Source organism: Condylura cristata, unplaced genomic scaffold, assembly GCF_000260355.1.
Source record: "Condylura cristata isolate star-nosed mole 26May11 unplaced genomic scaffold, ConCri1.0 scaffold00033, whole genome shotgun sequence".
Lineage (NCBI taxonomy): Eukaryota > Metazoa > Chordata > Mammalia > Eulipotyphla > Talpidae > Condylura > Condylura cristata.
Genome location: NW_004567134.1, coordinates 9,057,412 through 9,077,142, shown reverse-complemented (window position 1 = coordinate 9,077,142; position 19,731 = coordinate 9,057,412). Strand labels below are relative to the sequence as shown.

The window sequence follows — 19,731 nt, the reverse complement described above, 5'->3', positions numbered from 1 at the left end:
TATTATATTATATTTATTTTTACATCCTTTTGTGCATTTTTTCATCTCACTTGTAATCCCTTGGGCTTCCCATCACCAAATCACCCTGTCAAATGCTTTCGACTTTAGGTGGGGACTATTCGTGGTGACGCAATAAATACTCACAGTGCACTAAACTCATAGATGATTTATTGCTTTAAGTAACTAAACAAGAAAGAGAAGAGACAGGCTGTTGTTCTGGGCAAGACAATCAGGCACCCTCTCTCCAGGTTTGCCAGTCGCGTCTACTTAAAGCCTTCACGATACTTTCTGGACAATATAAACACGTGACAGCGTACGTGGGAAACAACTGGGCCAATGACACACTGATTAAAATAGCACATGACAAGGACTCTCAGCCAGCCGGCTCACTCTGAAATGACAGAAAGAACGTGTGTGTGCAGGATGTGCTGGATACAAAATGTTTTTTAGAATGATTTTTGGCATTAATACTAATACAGGATACTTCCTTGGACATTCTGCAAGAGCAGGTGCACAAACAGAATTACCGCTTCACTTCCAGATTACCAGTATCTACGGGAATACGTTGAGAAAAGCCAGGAGGCAGGGCACCTCCCTCCCCAGTGTCACTTTCCTCGCTGAAGCAGGAGGGTCTGAGCGGTCTCGGCGGGGGTCCCCGAGTTGTTCAAGCCACCACTGGCTGCAGAGAGCAGCAGGCGATGACACAGGGTGTGGAAACAGACCTCCGGCTTAGTCTGCAGCCAGGGATTTGCCCTGAAAGCTCCCTGGAGTGCAGCAGGAGTGGGGAACACAGGCACTGGGTGGTCCAGACCCTCCCCTAGGTCTAGAAGAAGCCACCGGACCGTCTTGCCATTGAACACTGGGGAAACGACACTTTGAAATGGATGTGCAGGAACTAACACTGTCAGGGACCCCGCCTGGGAGGGCCTGGGTCTGCTCGCAAGGAGAGGTCAAGCCAAGCCAAAGGGTAACACGGCAGCCCCTGGCCCCGCTGCTGGCACCAGGCCTCGGGTCTACCAGCTCGCCAGCCTCAGGTCCACGGCCAAGACTCAGTTGTCTTCTGCCGCCGTGGGCTCCACAGGCCCTTCCCCGGGGACCCCCTCCCAGGTCTCCTCCCCGGGGTTGGAAACCAAGTGCTCCGAGCACACAGGGCCGTTGTGCATGGTCCCGCCCTCCGCCCACAGCCGGCCAGGGGGACACAGTTTCTCCCCTGTGACCTCTCCAACGGGGACCCTCATCTCCTCCGAGGTTCCAGCCCCCTGCTGCCGGCTGGCCACACAGTTCCCCACGTCTCCCGCTTTGGAAAACTGGTCTTCTAGGTTCTTGTTGTTTTCTTCTGCTTGTCGCTTGTCTCTGGTGCTGAGTTTCCCTTTGGATTTCCTCATCTGCCTGTTGTGCATGTCTTCGCGGGAGAATCGCCACTGGAACTGGAGATCAGAGAGAAGGGGGGTCAGGAAGCGCGGACGCCAGGAGCCTCACAGCGGCATGTTTTCGCGTTCACAGCCCCATGGCATCCCCGAGCTAGACAGGATTCCGGAAACCCCGAGAGCGCGATGGCTGCAAGCCGGGGTTGTACCCCGATACCTCCCACCCACCTCGAGCATCTGCCAGATACTTCCAGGTGCATTTTACACATGATTTCAGGGCTGCGTGGGGCAGAGGGGTCTATTGTTCAGTTGGCGCCTTTCCAAAAGCTGCAGACAGGTCTCCTGAAAGCCGATCACTTAGCGCCCAGGATGAGAAGAGACCAGGGCCTGCCCTTCCAGGTGCCGGCTCCCGCTACTCCCTTCCGTCCTGAGAAGGTGGACCAGGCACTGGGCGGTTGCTCACCTGAGCCACTGAGTGAGGAGGCACAGAACTGGGGTGGGGCCGTGTGGAGCCCCCTCTGCTGAGAGCCCCACCCTCACCGAAGGCCACCCTCCCTTCAGAGGGGACAGACCATGGCCAAGGAACCGTGGGACACGCGCCCAGGCCCCGGCCCCAGCCGAGGCAGCTCTGAAAAGCCCTCCCCGCTGGCTTGAGCTACCTGGAGGGAGGCTGCTCCCCAGCGACTCTTTCAGCTGAGTGTTATTCCATGCGAGGAGGGTGGCGGGGGTGGGGTGAGAGAGAACCAGGGAGGCGCAGTCAGTGCTGGGCTGGGTAAGAGCCGGGTCTTTTGGAGCTGTGGGGTGAGAGCTCCTGTGTGAGGTCCCCCCCCCCACTGGCCTAACTGCCCCATCTCAGTGCTCCATCTATACATTGGAGATACTGAAATCGAACAAATCAAGGCTGGTAACTTGATTTTTCTGGAGAATCAAGGTTGGCAACTTTTTCTGTAGAAGTCATAGAATGAATAGGTTAGGTTCTGCAGGCCATCTGGTCACCCCGCCGCATTATACTGTTACGGAGCCAAGCAGGCAGAGGCAACGTGTGCGTGAGTGTGGCTGTGCCAGTAAACGTGGTCTACGGAGTCAGGTATGGGATGGGCTGGGATGGCCACAAATCAGCCCACCATGCTCTGCACCCGAGGGTGCCGATATGGAGTAACCCAGTGAGGGGCTTAGCACTGTGCCCTGCACACAGTGTGCCAGCTGTGTTCTTATGGCCAATGCTTCATGTGAGGGCAAGGGGCCAGGGCGGCCACCTGCCCCTTGGCCCCTGGGGTACTGCATGGGGCCTGGCATGGAGAGAGGCCCTTGCAGGCTGAAGGAAAGAGGACCGAGCCCAGCCATGCCAGGATCCTGGGTTTCAGTTTGGGCCCGTCCCAGCACGGGCCTTGGCTTGGGTGCACCCACACACATCATCTCTGGTCTAGCCCCAGAAAGAGAGATGAGTTTGAGGAACACAAGGGGAAAGCTTTCAATGTCCTGCTGAGACAGCCGACTGCCAGAACCCCTTCCCGAGGAAGAGCGCCCCAGAGCCTGTACACCTGGAGTGGACTCAGGCCAGTGCCTGAGACAGGCACGCGGGAAGGGGGTGGCCTCTGGGTTTACATAAGAGGACAGTGTTCTGTGGGCTCCTCTTTCCACTCCCAAACATGAGGGGCTCCTCTCGGTCTTCCCGAGTAAAGGTCCCTCTGACCTGCCATCAGGAGGGGCATCTCCAGAATGTTCTCCACCTGGGGCCTGCTCCCTACACCCCCACCCCACCCCCCACCACAGGCAGGCGCCAGAGAGTCCTGGGAGGCGCACTGGGGTGGGAGCTGCCATAACAGGTCCAGGACACACCAGGCCCAGCTGTGAAAGGACAAGAACAAGAGAGAAGGCCCCGAAGACAGAGAGCTGGGCTGTGAGAGCTGGGCTGGTGGGCACGAGAGTGGGGCCCCCGCGGGAGGGAGGTCTCACTGGGAGGAGGCAACAGTACTACAGGGCAGGCCCAGGGGGCCTGAAGGTTCAGCGCGGGGCCCTGAGCTCCCCGAAAAGTCCCCACCACCAGCTTTTCTTTCACTTCAGTCACAACACGTTGGTTTCCCCCCAATACAAAATGAACTATTAGGCATTCTGTGACTAAAAGAAAATGTAGGGGAGCCTTCAGCCCTGAGTTCTTGGCTAGCTGGATGGGGGTGGGGGCTGAATGCAGAGTCACCATGCATGGGAAACGATATCTTAAAGCTTTACCACACTGTAAATAATTCTGAGTGCTGTGCTAGGAAGAACCAAAAATATGCTATGCAAATTTTAAAAAAGCTGCCACCTCAGCAGAGCCTTCGGTGGGAAAGACCTATTCCTCAAATAAAACACTGGCCTGACCACTCACCACATCTGAGATTCAACCCATCACAGCAATCTTGGACAGTACACTCCTTCGGACAAGACAGGTCAATTTGAATATCCCGTCACGGTAAAGGGTGTGTGGGCCTGCTGTGTTAGGATTTCACATTGCTCTCTCACTCCGGCCTCCCTGAACATCCCCCAGATGAAGTCTCCTACAATGTGTCTCCCCTGGCTGGAGACCCTCTTTTTCAAATTCTCTCCCATGGAGCTGAGTGGCTCCCTTTGGGGGCTGGCTCAAGCTTCTACCAACCAAGCCATGAGTTGCTGACCATGGAATCTCTCGCCGTACCTTAGAAGCCCCGGGCCCCCTCCCCCAAATGGTGTCTACTTCTGCCAAGACCCCAGCAGTCATCCCAAGGCCCTGGGGCTGTCAGTATGGACGTTAACTCCAGCCTGGGTACACCTGCTGCCTCCACCACCACCTTCCGGGGCTCTCGGCACGAGTGTACGGATGGTAACTGCTGCCTTGTCAGGCACGGTGCCCATTCTGACCCAAATGGAAGGTTCTCTCATTTTTCAATCCATGTCTCTGAGCAGAATCTCCCCTTTTGCATGTTGGTGGACAACAGCCTGCCTGAACACAGCACCTGAGAGGCAGTCAACTACCAGGAGGGAGGGAGTTTTGCTCTTGCCAAAAAAGTGGCGAGACAGCCTGGGCGGAAAGGCCCTAGATACTCTAAGGTCAAAGCATCAGAGTGTGGCAGCTAAGACTGGTTGAAACCCCAGTTCTGGTACTCCTTGGCTGTCCCAAAGAAGCTTGTCACCTCGTGCTCAAATTCCTCCTCTTTGAACCCAGCTTTGTTGACTTTGCCTCTGAGGCTGAGGGGTACACTCTGGGGCCCGTTCTCTCTGTAGCTTGTGGGAATGTCCGCTGAGGATTCCCTCTGTGCCGACGCCCTCCTCCACACTTGGTAATTCCTAAAGCCGGCTCAGATACTCAGATACTCAGGGACCGTCCTTGCTCAATAAGTAGCACTCGCGTGGACCCTCTGGACATCTGGCCACATCCAGTTTCTGGTGGAAGATCACATTTTCCTGCTGCGACCTAACACAGGAGCACACAGCCTGTGCAAAGGGCCTGTGGCAGTCACACTGGCCACTTTCCCCAGGGACCCGGCTGGACTGCTGGGTGGAGAAGCATTTGGAATTGTCAGCGCTGAGCTAGATGGGAACTCTCCCCACCAACATTTTCGATCCTTCAGAACTGTCACAGAAAAATCTGCAAAGCTAAATGCCTTCTAGGGCTGAGCTGCTGTCTGTGTCTCAGATGGGGTGTGGTCTCGTCACTGAATTTCCCAAGTGGTTGGTGCCCTCTGTCACCACAGTTGTCAGAAGTACTGCAGTCAGGGATCTTGGAGGCTCTGGCTTGAGTCTTCTCTTTTTCTCCTACCCTCCTTGGCAGGGGTATTCTAAAAAAGGGAGGTGGGAGTGGCCAGAACTCAGGGCCTGTGTAATCTAAAAGCTAAACTCTGAGCTATGAAGCTGCCACATGTAAAACACCTGCCTTGGGAAGAACAAGAACATGCTAAGGTACTAACTGTGTGTCTCACACAGTGTCTAGGTGTCCCATGGCCCTGAACCCCCAAGCAATCCTCTCACTAGGCATTATTAGAACCACTCTATAGATGACCACATAGAGGCTCAGAGAGGTTAAGTCACTTGCCCAAAGTCACACAGCTAGAAAACAAAGAGTTGGACTTCAAACACAGGTGTCTCTAATGCCATGTTCTCTTTCCAACCCTTCATTTTGGTTGAGCGACAGGCTTCAGGCTCTGGCTGTAGAGAGAAGGCAGGAGAGAAGTGAAGGGAGAGGCCACACTTGGAAGGGCTCAGTCCCAGGCAGGAGAGACCCAGCTTTCAGGCTGCATCTGCTAGGTCAGGAGTCTTACTCATCAGGGTGACTGACCAGCTAATGGAAGTCCAGATTTCACTGCCATTAAGGATACTTTGGTTTGGCTTATTAAAACATGTACCTACACTGAGGGCTCCTGACAGGCCCATTTTTAAAAAATCAATGATACATGTGAAGGGAGGCCCAGAGGTGAACCTGGAAGGGCCTGAATTCTTCAGGACTTATGAGGCTCTCATCAAACAGGCCGCCCACCTGACCTGAGTTTCTGACTCTGAAGGGTCTGGGGAGGGAGGTAGAAGCCCCCAGGTGAGGCAGATGCCTCTGGCTGCAATTTGATAACCTTGAGCTTCACAAAGCCCCTGGGCAGAGCTTAGCTGTGAGCAAAAATAGCCGGGAAGGACCCCCTGGCCAGCTCCCACCTCAGCTCCGCAGGCCGAGGAAGAGCTTCATCTTTCCCGTCTGCCACCCTGCACCCTCTTCCTTCACCAGCCAAGCTTCTGTGCCCCTGAGCCAGGCACACTCCTGGTCCTTAACAAACAGCAAAAACTATAGCTGGCCTTGAATATGGGTCCCTGGGACTGCACAAGTCCACTTTCACTAGGATTTCCTACAAAATACTGATGGAATTCATAGATCCAGTCCAATACATTTTCCTGGTTTCCCTTAACATTTTCCCTCTAGCTCACTTTACTGTAAGAATCCAGCAGATAATGCAGAGAACACGCACAATACATGTTCGTCGATTCCATCACCCACAGGTCCCCGGCAGGGTCTCAGGAGTTAAGTTTTGAGGAGTGAGAAGCTGCAGTGGATTTCTGACTGTGTCGGGGGTGGGGCTGTGTCAGTGCTGCCTGTAGTGCAGGCACCCACAGGGGGAACAGGGGGTGCTGGCTGGGCGCCGTGGGGTCTGGGAAGCTGGCAGGCCTCCCAGGCCCCGCTGAAGCTTTGCGCTCTTCCTCTGGCCTTTCTCAGTCTCATGTCTTGTGTGGTCTCGCCCTTTTAGCCGTCACCTCTAGGCACAGGTGTGGGCATTTGCACACCTGGGCCCAGGTGTCCGTAATCAAAAGTGGGCGTGCCCTGGGCATCCACGCGAGCGGCGTGAGGGCGGAAAAACCTCAAAGCTACGTTGGCTCTACGCTACCAAACCCTAAGTTGTTCATAAGGCAACCAGACTTCAGATCCTGAGGTTTGGAAAGGAGGCAGCTCAGAGGGCAGGCGGAGAGGCAGGGCTGTGACGGTCCCCTGGCGAGGGGCACTGTCGTGGTCACCGCCACGGGCTGAAAGGCCCAGTCTGGAGCCTGCAGCCCGTGTCTTGAGCAGCACCAATACACCAGCCACAGCAAAACAGGCTGCCGGTGCCTGGCCTTCCCCCAGACGGTGTCTGGGACTCTCGGGGGTCCGCTAAGCGGTGAGTGACAGTGGCCTAAGCCAATCCATCTTGCAGCCGGCTCTGACTGCTCCTGGTGCTTAATGGTGGATTTGGCGGCTGCCTTCTGGTCCTCTCTGCTGTCACCTGTCATATTAGCATCTCAGCTTGGAGAGAGCCCTTCCTCTGCACCCCGCCCCATCTGGCTGCCAGGCGCCATTTCCTTGGCGTTCCTCCCACGAGTGGGCCCCACTCCCCTCCAGATTTGTTGGCTGGCGAGGGGCTGCTCCAATCTGTTCACTTGCTAGGTGCTCCTGTCTGGGCTCCATGTCCGAAGAACAGGAGAAAGCAGGAGCTGGGGGGGCAGGGAATGGTGCCAGGCAGAACGAGAGAGGCAGGTCCAGCAGCCTCTGCTGGCAAGCGTGGCCTTGGCCGTCAAAGGGGAGCAAGCGGGCTCCAGGTGACACCTGGCTGGGGCTTCGGCAAGGTCATTCGGCTCATTGACCTCTTCCCAAGTAATGGGGAACCCCCCGCGGGAAACTGCAGGAAAGCATCAAAATCATCTGACACAAGCAGCGGGCGTGGACTCAGTCAACATAGGAGCCACAGGAGAAGTCCTAAGCGCCCCCGTCTCTAGCATGCTCTGTGTCCAGGACTTGAGGAAGAAGGCCCCAGGGACCTGCAGGACAGCCCGGCCTCTGAAACATCCGCCATTGTCACTCAGAGCCTTGGGCATGTCCCCAAGGGGCGCTGGCAGGTGCTGTCCGCCAAGACCATGAAACGTGGATGCCCCAAGGGTTCCAACGGGCGGGCCAGAGCCCCAACCGGCTTGTCATGAGAGTCTGGTCCGAGCAGCTGGCCCTGAGCTCAAGCCGTCCCCGCCCGCCCTGTCCCCTCAAACTGCAGCTGACTTCACACTCCTATTTTCAGCCCGGTGGGAGGAGCTGGCGGCTCAAGCATCCAGAATCTCTCGTCTGCTCCTGGCCTGGCCAGCAGGGCCTGAGTGCACCAGGACATCCAGCGCGTTCGCCGGTTCTGGTGGGACTGCCAGGGGACTCAGGTGCTCCTGGGGTACTAAGAGCCCTCAGGAGTCAGAGCTGGCTGCCCACCAAACTTCTGCAGAACAGTCACCCCATGAGCACGGAGCCTTGCCAAGAGCAGAAGACATCAAGATCACTTACCTTGGACTCCTTTTTCTTGATTTTCTGAGGTAGACATGGTCTCTGAAGAAAGACAATCTGCTTGGTGGATACATTCCCCTCCCTGTAATACACACAGAGCTGAGTTAGGTTATACCTGGGGGAACCCCAAACCTCACACAACGTGCCATCCCTAACTTCATGAAGGCCACATACCCACGAAAAGGAAAGCAGTTGCCCAGCAGAGAGGGGTCCGGAACCCAAGTGTCCATCTCTGCCCCACCCCAACCAGCCTTGCTCCAAGAGGGCTATTCCTGGGACTACTTCAGGGGCCCAACAAAAGCTCTGTGGGTGTCCCCGCAGCATCAGCTTCATAGCTGTGAACTCCCCTTCCCTTGATGTGAAGTAACAGCTGGTTGGAAGCTCAGCCAAATGATGACAAATTGGATTCTTCAGTGAATCTCAACAGTGAGTCTTCAGGCCTCATCCAAATCTCTGTGATAATGAGGCTGAGGAGGGGCCTGGAGGCCAGAGGCAGGCAGGTAGAGTCGGACTGGGGAGGCACTTGGCACCGCCCATCAGCAGTTACAGGGGTGGAGGGTCACCCCGCTGCACAAGGGACCCCACAGCGCATGGTTGCTGGCCACACCAACTCCCCGACTCTGATCGGCCTCATCCCTGCTGGACGCAGGCTCAGGTCTCCTGCAGGGGCGTGGAGGGGTGGGCCCTGGCATTGACCATGGGTGAGGGGTTTCTGGAAGAGCTGCTCACTTTTCGGGGACAGTGAGTGAATGCTGTGTGTCCCAGGAAGACAGGGCCTCGGGGAGCCCCCTCTCAAAATGACAGCAACGCTGTCCAGGAGAGCACAGCTTTCTCCCAGCCCCGCTCGTCTGGCCATTTCCTGAAATCTCTTTTGCAGATGGCTTCTCTGCTGGGCTCCCCGCCACTGCATGGGGTCTCAGAGGCAAAGGAGGGGAGGGGAACATTTCTGATTTTGTTCAGGGTCGGGGATGGGCTATTTCCTACCAAGGAATGGGACTTCCACTGGGACAGACAGGAACAGAAGCTCTTAAGGAGCAGGCGGGAGGTGCCAGCAAGGATCTGTACTAGGAGCCTCCTGCTCCCGCCCCCGCTGCACTGCAGAGGAGTGTCACTGAGGGCACAGGGAGGCTTGTTCAGCAGGTGTGACCATCTGAGGCAGACGCCTGCCAGCCCCTCTGGGTCCAGCTCAGAAGGCGCTGGGGCTTCAGGTCTAAAGATGTTCTCATCGTGACTCCTGCCCTAGCAGAGGGAAGTCTTCGCAGCTCCATTTAGTGGGCCGGGAAACTGGCTCAAGAAGCTACAGGACTTGACCAAGCCAGACTGCTGGCGACTGGCGACCAGGGCTTGGGTGGGGACTTCGGGGCACAAATCCAGGATTCTTTCCACTGCGTCACCCTGTGTTCACAGAAGTCTTGCAAACAATATGAGGTTCCCAGAGCTCCAGGGCCCAAAGGTGCCTGCAGTCTGGCCACTTTTGCAAAGCCATCGAGTCTGGCTGTCAGATAGGGCTGGGTGTGTGGAGGTGCCCAGACGAGGCACTGACTGTCGCCTTCATTCCCAACCTGCCTGCGCTCTAGGGTGGGCGTCCCTGGGTCTCCATCCTCGCCTCATGTGGCGCATTACCCTGCAACGCTGAGTGGCAGCAGGACACTGGGAAGAGGAGGCCTGAGGGCCCCTGGTAGGGGGCGTCCCTGAGGTCAGCTAACAGGCGGCCTGGTCTAGGAGCAGGGCTGACTCCACAGGCGGTCTTCCCCATCCTGGCATGTGGCCTCAGTATGTGATGGCACCCGTGTGATCTCAGGCTTCTCATCTGCAAGGTGGGAATCCTATCCTATGTCTTTCAGCACTGGGGTCGCTGCGCTGAGCCCTCAGGCTCAGGGCAGGACGACAGAGCTGAGTGGACGAACGGCCACGAACACGTAATCATGAGGTGCCCAGCCAGGCCAAGAGTCCAGGCCTTCCCAGCCCCTCTTCCGGGCTCCAGCCAGCACCGTGCTCCTGACTGAGCCCTTCAACTGTCTGGAGGAGAGTGAGGTCACACTCTCCTCTGCTGTAAAGTGGGTCTAATTTAAAAATTCCACCCACAGAAGTTTCTGAGGACTAAGGGAGATTTATATACACCGGATGCACCTAACCCAGCAAAGGGCACAGAGTAGGCGCTGAATGTCTCGCACATCAGACCCCCGCAGGGCCCCTCAGCTGAGGCCACAGCTCAGCCTGGACATGCTGGGCCTTCGTGACTCACGGGCCCAGGGTGTCCTGAGGGGAGACTGGAGGATGCGCTAGTTGGAGACCGTAAGAGACCACGCATGAAGCAGTGGTCACGTACTAGGCACGTGCCTGCCTGGAGTGTCAGTAAAGAGAGTAAAATGACTTGTTGTTACCTGGTAGTCTTGATGACAGGAGTCGGCAGCACACAGGTGAGCTGCCAGCCATAGGCCGCCAGCGAGTTCAGCAGGGGGACGTAGTCTGTCTGCACCTCCACACCCTGGGGGAGAAAGGTCACTGTGAGGGCAGCAGGGGGCCCCCACCCTGGTCCACGCTGAGGGCCCGAGAGGCAACGGCTCCACCCACCGGCCCAATACAGCGAGGAGGGTGGGAGGCCGTGGCCTGGCCCGGCTCTGGCTCTGGTGGTTCTTGAAGTGTGTGAAGCCAAACTGCCACCGTGGGAGTCCTCTCCGGGCCACGACTCAGTCTGCAGTCGGCAAGGAACTAGAGCCAAAGGATTAATCCCTTCATTTTGTTTCGTTCTGCTCTGGACAAATAGCCTCCTGTGAGTTTCACGGAAGCTGCATCATCCCCTCTCGCCTCAAAGATGGATTCAGGCACCTGACAACACAGGTCTCTCAGGATGAATTTGGAGCGTGTCGCAGGAAGTTCAGTTAGAGTTGACAATGAAGCGGCAGTGACATCCAGCCACAGCAGGTAACCCCCCCCCCAAACAACACACACACATACTGTACACCCCCATACACATTCACCCCACATACGCCCCACAGCCACCATACTCCCTATACACCACACACTGCATAGCTTCACCTGTAACACACAGTAAAGAGGTAAATGAATCCGACCTGTGTTTGATTTCACATTAAAATCTCAGTCCTGCTCCCACAAAAGGCCACTGCCCGGGGGCCCACAGGCCTCTCTTTCTACTTCGGGTTCCCACTGGGGTTGAGAGAGCACCCCCACGCCTGACTCTGCTGGGCTCAATCTCTGTCACTGGATTCAGAGCATCTCAACATGTGCTCAGATTCTTTCCAATTGAGGAGGCCATGTGGACCCATGCAGCTAGTACCTCAGAGCCACAGAAGGGTCAAAGATGGACAGTGGCAGGACCCCGCAGTCAGAGCTCACAGTCCATGCACAAGCGTGCAAGCACCTGGGACACGTCATACCCGCTGGCAGTGCTACAAGGCCGACGATAAAGGATGCCCGCTGTGGTTTAGGTCGGCCTCGGGGGCTCACAGAGATTTGACAGGCAGAGTTGGGGAAGGAGGAGGCACCAGCAGGTGCCGAGGTCAAACCCATGTACAACCCAGCAGCACCCGTTGGTGTAGACCATCCCTGGGGAGTGGCTGTCCCACTGAAGGCCTGTGAGGGCCAGAACTGGCAGCTCATGTGGCTGCCCTGAGTTAGGGGCTGGACGGTGGTCTAGGGAACAACCCCGCCCCTTCAAATGGCTCCCAGAGCTCCTTGACCGCTGGTCTCAGCGTGGCGACCAAGTCAGCTGAACCCCAGGCGACTAATTCCTCCTTCCAGAGTTTGTGTCCGCATCTGTAGTAAATGTCTCAGTCTGAGCCAGCTCCTGAGAGTTAGAAATTTACACCAGACCTAGTCATTGGACACCCTAGGTTGGGGTCCTTCATCTGCGTGGTGAGGCACCCACCCGGGTGAGTCTTAGAATCACCTTCCAGATAATCAAGTTGGGTGCTGGCTTCTGCTGAAAGAAAAGACTGACACTCTGTGCCTAGTTCTATCAGCGGTTACCTCAAAAAGAAACTTCCCCACCAATCTCCATGGAAGGAGAGAGAGCAGAGGGCCAGCTATGAGGAAAGCTGTTGCAGGGAAAGGAAACAGCGGGAGAAGGGAGGAGAGAGAAGGGGACAATAAGGGAATAGAGAAGGGGGAGGAGGAAAGGAAGAAAAGAAAAGAGGCTTTAAGCATAATCAATATATTTAGAGGGGGAGACCTCATTCTGGCCCCGTCCCTGAAGCCCCCTGCAGACCAGAGATGACAGTTGATGACCAGTGTCACCCCCTTCTCTGCCTGACCCCTGGAGCACATGGCGACCTCCCTCCTAGACCAGCAGGACCAGTATCCTTCATGCTGGGCAAGGCCCGCACCCCCAGCCTTTGGTGGTTTTATCTGGGGGATCCCACCCCTCCCACGCATTTTCTCCATTAAAGAGGGGACTGCGGGACGTGTTAAATCCACACTCTCAAGCTTTGCGAGGTTATGATTACTTGGGTCTATCAAGAATAACCTTCCCACTTTATCAAGCACGGTGACAAACCTGCCACAATCAGACCGTAGTCATGGCAACCGGGACAAGCTTTGGCACCTCACAAAGCCCTGCGAGGCAGAATGGAGTCCTTTCATTGGTGACGCGGGGTTTCTCGAGGGCTCCCCAAGCCGCAGGACAATGGACGATCCCTGCTGCAGCCTGACCTGCCTGCTCAGACAGGCCCTGCTCAGACAGGCTGCCTCTCTTTTGCTCAATTTTATTGCATTTTGTCACTATCTTAAAGAGAAAGGCAGCAGGATTTCTCCCAAACAGTTCTTCCCCTCAGGGTAGGGGATGTCAGCCAGAGGGGACAGAATCGCAAAGACTAAAAGGAAAAGGGAAAACACAACAAAACACAACCCTGCTTGAGAGCTCAAGGTTCAGTCTCCAGTGTTAATATCTGGCTGTCACACAGGGAGTTGAAAAGTAAATTATAAATGGTAGGGGGTGAGGTGTGACACTCTGCCAGACTCTCCCGCCCCAACTATTGGGGCTGGACTTGATTTAATTAAGGCTAGATGTGGTTTTCCAGAAGCATCTATCAAAGCTGGTTTGTAGGTTACCAATAGCAAGAAGATGGCATTGCTATGACATGAGCCCCGTGCAGTTGGTGGAAGATGCTTTCAAGTCCATTAACACAAAGAGGTGGTCGGCACCTAACCGGGTGGAAGGTTCTCTTTGATCTGCTTTTCTGTGACACTCCAGTGAGGAGAGAAAGCCCAACAGACTCCAAAGCCAGCCTGCTTATCAAGTGAAGAGACGTTTCTTCCTGAGAGTAGGAGCAAAATTTTTTAATTAACTCTCCACTCTTCTGTGTGGATGTGTAATCTCTGATCACACCTGGAGTGTTACAAAAACGGAGCATGTCCTGCGGTTTTTGACTTGCATAAAAGGAACACATTTGTATTGACGGATCTTTTCGCCTTTGTTCCCTCTAATTTCTCTGCTGGTCCCAAATCAACTAAAGAAACAGACATCCAAGACAACCTTCCCCTAACCTCCAAAAATTAGGACAACAGAAGAGAGAGTTAAGAAATACATTTGTCTTTTCTTCATTCTTGAACAGACCCTACGTGCAGGGATATAAGTAGATGGTGACAAGTTGGTCCGATGAGAAAGTTGGTTGCTTTGCAATTCCTTCCTGTCTTTCAGTGCGTGGGAGTCATCTGGTAGAAAAGCAGCTGAAAATACTGTGCTCTCTCCACTGTATGTGCAGAGAGGAGCTCACTTTCCCATGGCAGCAAAGTGCTCAGGGTCAACTTGAGGAAGATCCCTGCTTCTGCAAAGAGTGATTTGGGGACCGGGTGTCTCTGTTCCCCCCACTGCCACAGCTGGGCTGTGTGGCCCCCCTCTGCCCTTCACTGGGAGGGCGTATGAAAAAGAGCCCTGCAAAGCGTCCTTCTTAAAGCTCCTTACACACTAGTGCCCAACGCTTCTTGGCGGGGTCCATTTATACTGCCACGTCTTTACTCAACCAATTTTAGATCTTTTCACTTCCTACCATGGGAAATAAAGGTTAAAAGTTTCCATACACAGGTCTCACTTCCTCCTTGATGCCCAGAATGGTTTATAATTAAAAGTCAGGGCCCTCCCTGGTGCGCAGCGGGTTAAAGCACTGCACTAAGAAGCTTAAGCCACTTCCGCATGAGTTCGATTCCCGCCTGCCCCGGAGGTGACCACATGGCGTGGCAGACCTCTCCTGACCCGCCCGCTGCTCTCCTTAGCAGTGTACTTCATCGATCTGCCTGTTCTGCTCCCCACTCTGTCTTTGGTGAAGCCTCTCACCCTCCACATCTCTGGCCTGTACCCCAGTTCTGTATGAATAAATAAATAAATCTTTAAAAAAATATATAATTAAAAGTCAGTCTTTGTGTTATTACTTTGCAAATACAGCCATCCCTCTGTGTCTGTGGGTCCTGCCTCCTGAATTCATCCCACCCCAGGTCAAGAATACATGCCATGTTGTTAAGCCTATTATAGTTGTGCCTGCCCCGAACATATTCAGATTTTTTTTCTTCTCATTATTCCCTAAATTATAATAATTATTTGCATGGCTTTATAGTATAATAATTATTTACATGGCATTTACATTGTATTCAGTATTATAAGGAACCTAGGGATGATTTCAAGCACACAGGAGGATGTTTGTAGGTTATGTGTAAATGCACTCCACTTTATACAAAGGACTTGAGCATCCTAGAATTTGGGTGTTGTAGGGGGTATTGGAACCAACCCCTCTCAGATACTGAGGGCAGCTTTATTACTCATTGGAGTGTCAGTCAATGAGTCTTCTTTTTTATATAGTCCTTTGCTTTTCCTGGAGTTTATTGTAATATCTATTTTTTTCACCTGCCTGAGTGTACATGAACCCATCGCTAATGCACTCCAGATGTTCCAACACTACTATTTTGTACCCATCTGTAAACATCCCATGTGCTTAAACACCTGAGCTCTATTTCCGCCCACTTGGAGACATCATTTTTTGGGCCTTCTGTACCATTACTCCAGTCCAGCTTGGCTTTGTTCTCCAGCCTGGGTTCTCCCTCCTCCACCGTCTATGCCTGGTGTTTTTCTTTCTTGGTTTTCTCATTTTGCTGGAGCACATTCTCGAGCAGTTCTCTGGAAAGCAATGCCCTAGAATTCATTTGAACCCCTGCATTTCCAGAAACATTTTAGTCTTCACCCTTAACGAACAGTGTGAGTGTCAGAGATTGGGCTGAAATCTATTTTCCTGTTACAGTCTGAAAGCATTGTTCCATGAGCTTCTAGAATCAGCACTGCTACCGTGGTAGCTATTTTGATTACTAATACTCTGACCATAACGTGTTCTGTTGTGTAAAATCTTAGAAGTTCAGAGTTCACAAAGAACCATAGTGGCTGTTTTCTACTCTTAGGGCAAACTACCTAATGGACTTAGCATCTCAGAATTCCATCCTTCCTTTTTGTAAAGTGTTCTGTTTTGTTCCTTTGATAACATCTAAGGACTTTAAATCAGTGCCCTTGTTTTGACTCCACAGTTCACTCCTCTCCATCCTACAGTGAGCGATGCTTCAAGATGGAGCTTTTCTTAGGATCCGCTTGAGAAAATGGCTCCCTGCTCAAAAGGCGGCTGTTTCTGGCCTATTGCTATGTCAGTTAGCTTCTGCCATTCACTTTCTATCATCTAAAGTCACGTATTTTCTACTTCCTCCTCTTCCAATTATTTGGTAGTTGCATGTATCTAATCTACCTACCTGTCGCCTATAGTCAGTTTTCATTGTTCATCGGAGTTATATGCCTTTAATATCACTACATTGAATTATTGAATATTGAATCACTGCTTCTAGAAGAGTACTGGGTTAGGTAGGTTTCCTCTGATCACATCCTGGATCAGTACAGAACCCTGCTGAATACATACCGTGGGCCCACTGAGCTCATGGCCGCGGCACTAGAGCTCATGTCTGAACAAGCACACCCGTGAGTGTAAGGCGCATCCCTCCCTCCTCACACTTAGGAACCCTGGCCAGCATGTGAGCACTACACTTTGGAGGCCATTTTAAAAAGTGAAACCACCAACTAAAAGCATAAAAAGGTGAAAAAAGTGGTGCTAAGTGGGTTGCAGAAAGCACACTTGTTACTGAGTTGAAACAAGAAGGCAGAGCTTGGCCTTGCTGGAAACACAGTCAGCAACTGAAGCTTTTTTTAAAGATTTTATTTATTCATACAGAACTGGGGTACAGGCCAGAGATACAGGGGCGGTGAGAGGATTCACCAGATACAGAGTGGGGAGAAGAACAGGCAGCTTGAAGAAGCACACTGCTGAGGGGAGCAGCGGGCAGGTCAGGAGAGGTTTGCCGTGCCATGTGGGTCACCTCTGGGGTGGGGATCAAACTCATGCAGAAGTGGCTTTAGCTTCTTAGTGCTGTGCTTTAACCTGCTGCACCACCAGGGAGGGCCCCAACTGAAGCTTTTTGTGGCACAAAAGCATGAAAGCACTGAGCATCGATTTTGGTGTCACCCATGAATAATGAGGATTGTCTGACTGTCTGTCCATCATTTCTTTAGTATCACTTCATGGAATTTTTCAGAAGAGAAAAATCGATATCTATGTCTAACTCTCCCACATTCAACACAGCTTTATTATTTCAATTTGTAAGATTCTGCTGGCAGCCCTAACTAATGTAGAATCAAGAAATCATAAAGTAAAAATAATGAGTTTGGTGACATAAACCCATCTCTGTGACACAAGAAAAATAGTGTTGTCAAAAGACACATGAGACACATGATGAGACAATGCTTGTAGCTCACATTCCAGACACAAAAGAGTTCTTAAAAATTGACTAACACTGGGCCCTCCCTGGTGATGCAGCAGGTTAAAGCACAGCACTGAGAAGCTAAAGCCACTTCTGCATGAGTTTGATCCCCACCCACCTGGAGGTGAACCACATGGTGCGGCAGACCTCTCCTGACTTGCCTGCTGCTCCCCTCAGCAGTGTACTTTGTCAGTCAGCCTGTTCTGCTCCCCGCTCTGTCTCTGGTGAATCCTCTTATCACCCCTGCTTGCATAAATAAATGAATCTTAAAAAAAAAAATTGCCTAATGCCTGGCCCTCCCTGGTGGTGCAATGGGTTAGGACACAGCACCACAAGCTGGCCACAGCCACTTCAGTGCGAGTTTGATCCCCGGCCCCAGAGGTGGCCCACATGGTGTGGCAGACCTCTCCTGACCCACCTGCTACTCCCCTCAGCAGTGTACTTCATCAATCTGCCTGCTCTGCTCCCCACTCTGTCTCTGGTGAATCCTCTCACCGCCTCTGCACTTCTGGACTGTACCCTAGTTCTGTATGCATAAATAAATACATTAAAAAATGATTAACACCTCCAGGAATCCAATTTTAAAATGGATAAGAATAAGAAGGGAATCAAAGCAAAGGAAATTCAAGTGGTCATTAAGTGCCAGTTGAAAAAACGCCAAATCTCACAATAACAAAAATGTAAATTAAAACTGCCCTGAGATAGCCTATTTCCTCTAACCCTGTTGGTAAAAACCCACGTCTGACACTCACTTTGCCAAGAAGGCTGTGTGGCAGGCGTCAAGAGAGCCTTCTCATCACGGCGGGCAGTGGGGCAAGCTGACCCGACCCCGCAGAGAACAGTTTGACAATATCTTTCAAAATTACAAATACAGTTACCCTTTGGCCCAATAATCTCGCTTCGGAGAATTGGTCCTCTCTATAAAAAATGAACAAATGGACTAAGTCATTCATGGGAAAAGCACTCGCAACAGTAAAACACTGCAGGCTCCCCGAGTGGCATCAGCTAGACTTGCAACTAAACAACATGTTGCTTCTATGGTGGCTTGGGGCCCGGGTGATGGCGCTCACGTTGTGAGCCTTGTAAGGCATACAGGGCAAGAAGAAAAGAAGCGGCAATGACTTCCACTTTATACTGAGTCTGAGCAGCCTGGGAGAGGCCCAGGAAGCAGCGGGATGGGAGCAGTGTCAGGAAAGATGTCACCACCCACTCCCCCCATACTAATCCTGCAGCCTGGGGCTATGTCACCTTCCACAGTATGAGGAATTTGGCAGATGTGATGGAAAGAAGGATCTGGAGATGGGGACATTATTCTGGTGGGCTCAACGTCCTTGACAGGGGTCTCAGAAGAGTGAGGAGGAGGCCATGTGAGTTTGGAAGCAGCTTGGCCTCTGGAAGTTGAAAAAACAAAAGCAACATTGCTCCCCTAAAGTATCTAGAGAGAATGAGAGCAGCAGGAAGCATGAAAAATCATGTCAAGCAGATAGGGAGGTCTCGGGAAACAGTGGCCAGGACATTTCAGGAGGGAAGTGGCAGGTCGCAAATCCTCTCCCATGGCCGGCGGTGAGGGTCGGACAGGGCATGCTAACATGCCCTTGGGAAGTCTGTGGGTTGGTGTGACTGTGTCAGGGCTCAGCAGCCCCTTGGCCACCACACACAAGGGCAAGGTACAGGCCCTGCCCTCCTGCATCAGGATCTGGAAAGAAGGGACATTTCACTTCTATGTATTGAATGGAAAGTGCTGCAGTTACATGGGGCAGTCTCACAGGAAACTCACCAAGTCCTTCCATATCTTAAAGCACAGGGTGGCTTGGGCTCCACTAATTTATTTTGAATCTCTGTAACGGGGGTCCCCAGGAAAAAGGGAGGTTCCAGCCTCCCTGCCCCACCCAAGGGAGGGTAGTACTGAGCAGGGGGGTAGTTAAGAAGAGACTGTAGATAGAAGATCAAGAGATGACCTGGACAGAGACAAGGCTTCTCTGCCTTGGGCTTGTACCAGGGAATTGGGAGACATGGACAGAGACATCGGAAAGCAAGGTGGGTGAGAGACCTATGGGGAGGTGACAATGGCAGCCTTTTATCTTGATTTTGATGTTGTTCTTTTCCTACCAGACTTGTCTGGCCCCTCCTGCCTCTTTCCTATGGATCCCCACCAGAAGGTGCCTTAGACTTGTGCAAGCTGTGGGGCCCCAGTGGCCCTGCGTTGGCTGGGCACTTACCCGTGAGGAAATGGGAACTCTGGAAGTTTCGTGTGAAAGCTATTTTGTCTGTTCTTTCCCGGTGTTGCACTCTAATTAAGGTTCCTTTCCTTCCTGTTGATATCTTACGCACTAAGAATATGTTTGTCTTGATGTGACGGATGGCAGACCCTATTTGGAGCAGGCAGGTTCGAGGGTCTCGGCTGCCCCTCATCCTGCCCTGTCACATCTCCATGTTCAAGTGTCCTGGCTCTGCCTGGAGCACCTGGGAAGCAGGTGTGTGCTGGGCCCTCTTTCCTTGTCCCAGGAAGGGGTGACTTGCAGCCACCCGTCCCCCCAGGGGCTGCAGGAGCCCCGCCCCCCAGGCCTCCTGCTGGCCCTCAGCCTCTGCCAGCCAGAGGGAGGGGCAGGGTGCTGGGCGGCTGGAGAAGTTGTTTTCCTCTTTGTTTTACACACAATGCTTCAGAAAAACATTTTGCTGATATGTAATTAGGCCCACATAATAGACTGAGAGAGCAGTCGGCTCATTTTAGACAACTTTGGCTTTCAGAACATTCAAAGAGAATATGTTAAAAAAAAAAAA

General features: G+C 53.0%; 1 protein-coding gene across 1 annotated transcript in view; it reads right to left on the bottom strand.

Annotated features, from left to right (window-relative positions):
• Window positions 1–161: 161 nt before the first annotated feature.
• RFTN1 (raftlin, lipid raft linker 1) overlaps window positions 162–19,731 on the bottom strand; it is a 161,891-nt gene continuing 142,321 nt past the window's right edge. The window contains exons 7-9 of the mRNA XM_004692186.2: window positions 10,536–10,639; window positions 8,152–8,233; window positions 162–1,427 (exon numbers count right to left, since the gene is read on the bottom strand). Coding sequence (XP_004692243.1) covers window positions 1,050–1,427; window positions 8,152–8,233; window positions 10,536–10,639 — 564 coding nt within the window. The 3' untranslated portion in view covers window positions 162–1,049. The remainder of the gene's footprint in view (window positions 1,428–8,151; window positions 8,234–10,535; window positions 10,640–19,731) is intronic.